At 41.0% G+C, this 4,715-nt stretch overlaps 1 protein-coding gene across 1 annotated transcript; it reads left to right on the top strand.

The window, feature by feature from the left end:
• Positions 1-1,237: 1,237 nt before the first annotated feature.
• LOC140561857 (uncharacterized) lies at positions 1,238-4,358 on the top strand. Its single transcript, XM_072687105.1, has 2 exons — positions 1,238-1,272; positions 2,815-4,358. The coding sequence occupies exon 2, from the start codon at positions 2,855-2,857 to the stop codon at positions 3,554-3,556; it is 702 nt and encodes a 233-aa protein (XP_072543206.1). The 5' UTR covers positions 1,238-1,272; positions 2,815-2,854; the 3' UTR covers positions 3,557-4,358.
• The last annotated feature ends 357 nt before the right edge of the window (positions 4,359-4,715 follow it).

Here is a 4,715-nt window from a genome sequence, read left to right as displayed (position 1 = left end):
GAGCCAGAAGGTAACGTGATGGCGTGTAAGCAGCGAGACGACAGCTCCAGCATCTCAGTGTACTACAATTCCCTGTGTCCTCGAACCCCTGGACCTGCAACCTTTATCTAAAAAACATTAATTACCAAAAGCTAAACTAAACAGATGAGTTTCAGCCTAGATTTAAAGATTGAGACTGTGTCTGAGTCCCGAACATTATCTGGAAGATTATTCCAGAGTTGGGGGCTTTATAAGAAAAACCTGCTGAGGTTTTCTGAATTTTGGGAACGAGTAAGAGGCTTAATGCATTATTTCAACCCATTATTATCAGGGTGTTACAACAGGAACTTCAGAATGCTGCAGCCAGGGTTCTTACTAAAACTAGAACATCTGACCATATCAGTCCAGTTCTATCTGCACTGCTCCCAGTTCAGTTCAGCACTGATTATAAAATTCTTTTATTAACATATAAAGCCCTACATGGCCTCGCTCCTGAGTACCTGCGGGATCTTATTACATATTACGAACCATCAAGACTACTTAGATCTCAGGGTGCTGGACTCGTTCCCAAAATTCAGAAACCCTCAGCAGGGGGAAGAGCCTTTTCTTATAAAGCCCCCAACTCTGGAATAACCTTCCAGATAATGTTGGGGACTCAGACACAGTCTCAGTCTTTAAATCTAGGCTGAAACTCATCTGTTTAGTTCAGCTTTTGGTAATTAATGTTTCCCCTTAGATAAAGGCTGCAGGTCCAGGGGTTCACGGACACAGGGAATTGTAGTACACTGAGATGCTGGAGCTGTCGTCTCGCTGCTTACACGCCATCACTCAGGTTTGTGGACAGTGGAGCAGATGGACGCTAGCGTTTCAGGGAGCTCACGTGTCTGTGTTACCTTCTGGCTCTCTCTTTTTAGTTTAGATGTTATAGTCGCTTTAATTATGTTCACATAATCAAGTTCAAGGTCTCCTACTACTGCCTCAGATCAGCTGCTCACCCAAGTTTCCATCGACTCTAAACAAAAAAAAATGAAGTCAGCTATTAAACGATGCACTGATGACTCTGTTCAGTCCTCGGTCACACGTCACAGTCACACGGATCAGATTTTTTAAATGAAACTTAATGCTTTTTGACAGTTGAAGCAGTTTATATGATACAGAGGCGGGTTTTTAAAATCACCAGTTCCAATATGAGTTCCCCTGCAGGCCAGGTGGGGGCGCTAGTTCTCTGAATGAGGTTCTGTAAAGACGCTAAAGCGGAGCAGAAGAAGAGGAGCAGGAGCTGCTCAGCTGAAGGTAAAGAGCTCTTCCACACTTCTACACCCTGATGACCCTGTGTTCACACCTCACTCTTACAGAAACGGGTGCAGAAATGTTCACTTTTGGAAAAGTAAGAAGTGAAATATGAGCTAACAGAAGCAGTCCTCACCCAGACTGAGCTAGTGTCAGCTGCTGGGCAGTGTTTCCCACCGACAGATCCAAACAGGGAGGAACACACTAAAGAAACTCCCATTGCAATTCTTAAAAATGCCCAGCAATAGATGGGTCTAGGCTCCTTTTCCCACTTGTAGGCAGAGAATGTGGAGAATTGTATTGATTTTGTAGGACTGCCATGGCTGTGTAGGGTGCTGTGCTGTTGATCACTCTGATTCAGAGTAACGGTCTGGTTGGAGAATTGTGGGCTTTACATACGAATACAATTCTTTAGAACTGGAAGGTCCTAATAAGAGCTATATTTAGCTGGTGGAGGGACACTGGTGTGGGACTGTTAGAATTGGAAAGGACTGGATTTGGGTTAAATGTGAGTGTAGTGACTGCTGGTCAGGTGGAGGTGGAGTGGTCATCAGTTAAGTTTGAGTAAGGGAATCACTGGGTAGGTTTGGGTTGGTAGTTGCTGGTCAGAATTGCATGCAGCAAAGCAGAATGTTTGATGTTCACATTTATGTGTTGGGATTACTGGGTAAATTTGGGGGAGGTGCTGGTGAATGGATGATTGGATTAGCTTGTTAATGATGTACACTCGCTGCAGTACTTTGTAAAAGCTAATGAAAAAGATGTATTCTTGCTTGCTCATCATTTTGTTGAGTCTAGTAGTTGTGGAATTCACTAAGCCTTATGGGCTGTACTGTTCCTGCATAGAAAGTTACATTTCACAACCAAACAATTATTCCTTCGCTTGCATTAGTGAATGTGTGGATTAGTCATTTTTATGATTATTTTGTAAGGCTTGTGCTAGGGAACCTACTTTTGTGATCCATGATGACTTTATCTGGGGTAAGGTTGTGCCTTTTGGAGTTGGGAATGTTGTTTGGGATAGGTAGTTTTGAAAATCATTTATATGATGGTACCAGTAGTTCACCTTAGCCAAAACAACCCAAATTTTCTGTTGGAGAGAAAACTGTGGATTCGGTCCCAGATATCAGGGCAAAAGCACAGATTTGCTAGCATGTTGTCAACTCAGTATGGGAGCTCTGGGTAAAGGGTTCTGAATGTTTTATACTGATGTAGTTACCACAACATATGTAACACAGATGGAATGTTTAGAATATTTGGTTATCATTGCTCAAAATGTGAGTGGATCAATGCAGAGCAGGGTCACCTGGTGAAGTGAGGGAAATTTAATGCCCAATGGTACAACCAGGAAGGAAGCACTGGGCATAGGATTTGAACCCCAGATATGTTGATATGATGTTTCCCAGGCACGGCTTAAGAGAATCCTGTACTGATATTCAAAAAAACTAAATATGTGATTCCATTACCATTTACTTTGCGCTCTCTTTCAGGAAGGAATAACCTTGTGTTTTCTTCCTGCTGCTCTTACCCACTGTCCTACTACAGATAAAGCAGATCAAGAAATGCCACAGGATTAAATAGGAATATGGAGTCCGTAAACTCCAGCTCTCTGGAAACATCCTTTTCTACTCAACACATAATTACATCTCTTGGACAAACACCAAAAATTACAGGCAAGAGGAGATCTATCAAGTGTTCAGAGTGTGGAAAGAGTTTTAGTCGACTTGAAAATCTTAAAGTACACCAGCGCATTCACACAGGAGAAAAACCGTATCGCTGCTCAGACTGTGGGAAGAGTTTTAATCAACAAAGTACTCTCCAAATCCACCAGCGCATTCACACTGGAGAGAAACCGTATTACTGCTCAGACTGTGGGAAGAGTTTTACTCAACAGAGTAATCTCCATGAACATCAGCTCATTCACACAGGAGAAAAGCCATATCCCTGCTCAGAGTGTGGGAAGAGTTTTACTCAACAGAGTACCCTCCAGAAACACCAGCGCATTCACACTGGAGAAAAACCGTATTTCTGCTCTGACTGTGGGAGAAGTTTTACTCAACAGAGTAATCTCCAAGAACATCAGCGCATTCACACTGGAGAAAAACCGTATCACTGTTTAGACTGTGGGAAGAGTTTTACTAGACAGCATCATCTCCGAAAACACCAGCGCATTCACACTGGAGAGAAACCGTATCACTGCTCAGACTGTGGAAAGAGTTTTACTAGACAGCACCATCTCCAAAAACACCAGCGCATTCACAGAAGAGAAACGGGAACACCCACTTAGTGTTGAAGGAGCTTCAAACATTGAGATTTAATATCAATGAATTTAGAGGAAGGTTCTAAATTGTATGGCTACCCAAACAAAAACATGATTTTATGTTTTGCTGTCAGATGAGCCCAGAAATGTAAAAGAGTATTTTTTTTTTTTATAATGTACAAATTAATTCAGCTATTTGCCTGAATGAATGCAATGCGATTTTGTTCAAGATAATGTCTACATTGTACTGCAAACTTTTTTGTTTAGCACTGCTGGAAAAAGTGTAGTAGGCATATCAAGATAAAATTGTAGAATTGAAGTTAATAGTACTTCTCTTGTTTATAACATTATCACATTTAGTCACATTGGGTATGAATGAGATTGGACTGTCAGATGAGATCTCACTGTCTTTATAATGTGCATGTTTTTTTTATCCTGTACTCTGTGTAGAAAAGAGACTTGGTAGACATATTACCATGTATGTAAGAAGGCATTCTGGGTTAAATCTTCTAAGGAACAAGGAATTAAGAACTGCAAGTCAGCACTACAAACAGCTCTGCTGAGAACGATGAAAAGGACCCTGTTAGCAACATCCCAACCAAATCCCAACGTGGTTATGCAGAATATTATTGTATGTGCTATCCTAAAAACATGATCACAATATTGGAGCTTTAATTTAGCAGGATGTTTTCACAGCTTGTTTGCTGATGTATGCTGTGTGTATGTGTTTGCTGATGTTTGCTGATTCTTGCTGATTCTCCACTGTGGTTTGGCTTCTTTGTGACACTCATTTCCATGGCTAACGAATAAACAACCATTTTTATCATTATAGACATTTCTTAGTTCCAGAACTAAAGCAGACCCCAAATGAGCAGTTCAACAATGCAGGGGAGTGCAAAGCATGTATCAATCAATTTTAGACAATGCATGAAACTCCCTATAGTTCACACAGAACCAAACACTCACACACCACTTAGGGAACCAGACACTGTAGAACTTTTTCATTGCCCTTGCATGGTAATAGTTCCTCCCAAACCAATGTTTTGGATCCAAAAGCCACAATAAATACATTTTCAGATGTATTTCTCTGGCCAATTTCTCTGTTATACTTGATTCTGCAGCTACAAATCTTGAGCATCATAATTTATTCAGATCTATCATTTGATTAACACTTGATTGTCAGGTT

Source organism: Salminus brasiliensis, chromosome 9 (assembly GCF_030463535.1).
Source record: "Salminus brasiliensis chromosome 9, fSalBra1.hap2, whole genome shotgun sequence".
Lineage (NCBI taxonomy): Eukaryota > Metazoa > Chordata > Actinopteri > Characiformes > Bryconidae > Salminus > Salminus brasiliensis.
Note: the sequence above shows the minus strand (reverse complement) of the source record. Positions and strands in the feature narration are given on the sequence as shown.

Bases quoted from the DNA above. Each gene is read 5' to 3' on its own strand.
- LOC140561857 (XM_072687105.1), top strand. From the start codon at position 2,855: ATGGAGTCCGTAAACTCCAGCTCTCTGGAAACATCCTTTTCTACTCAA.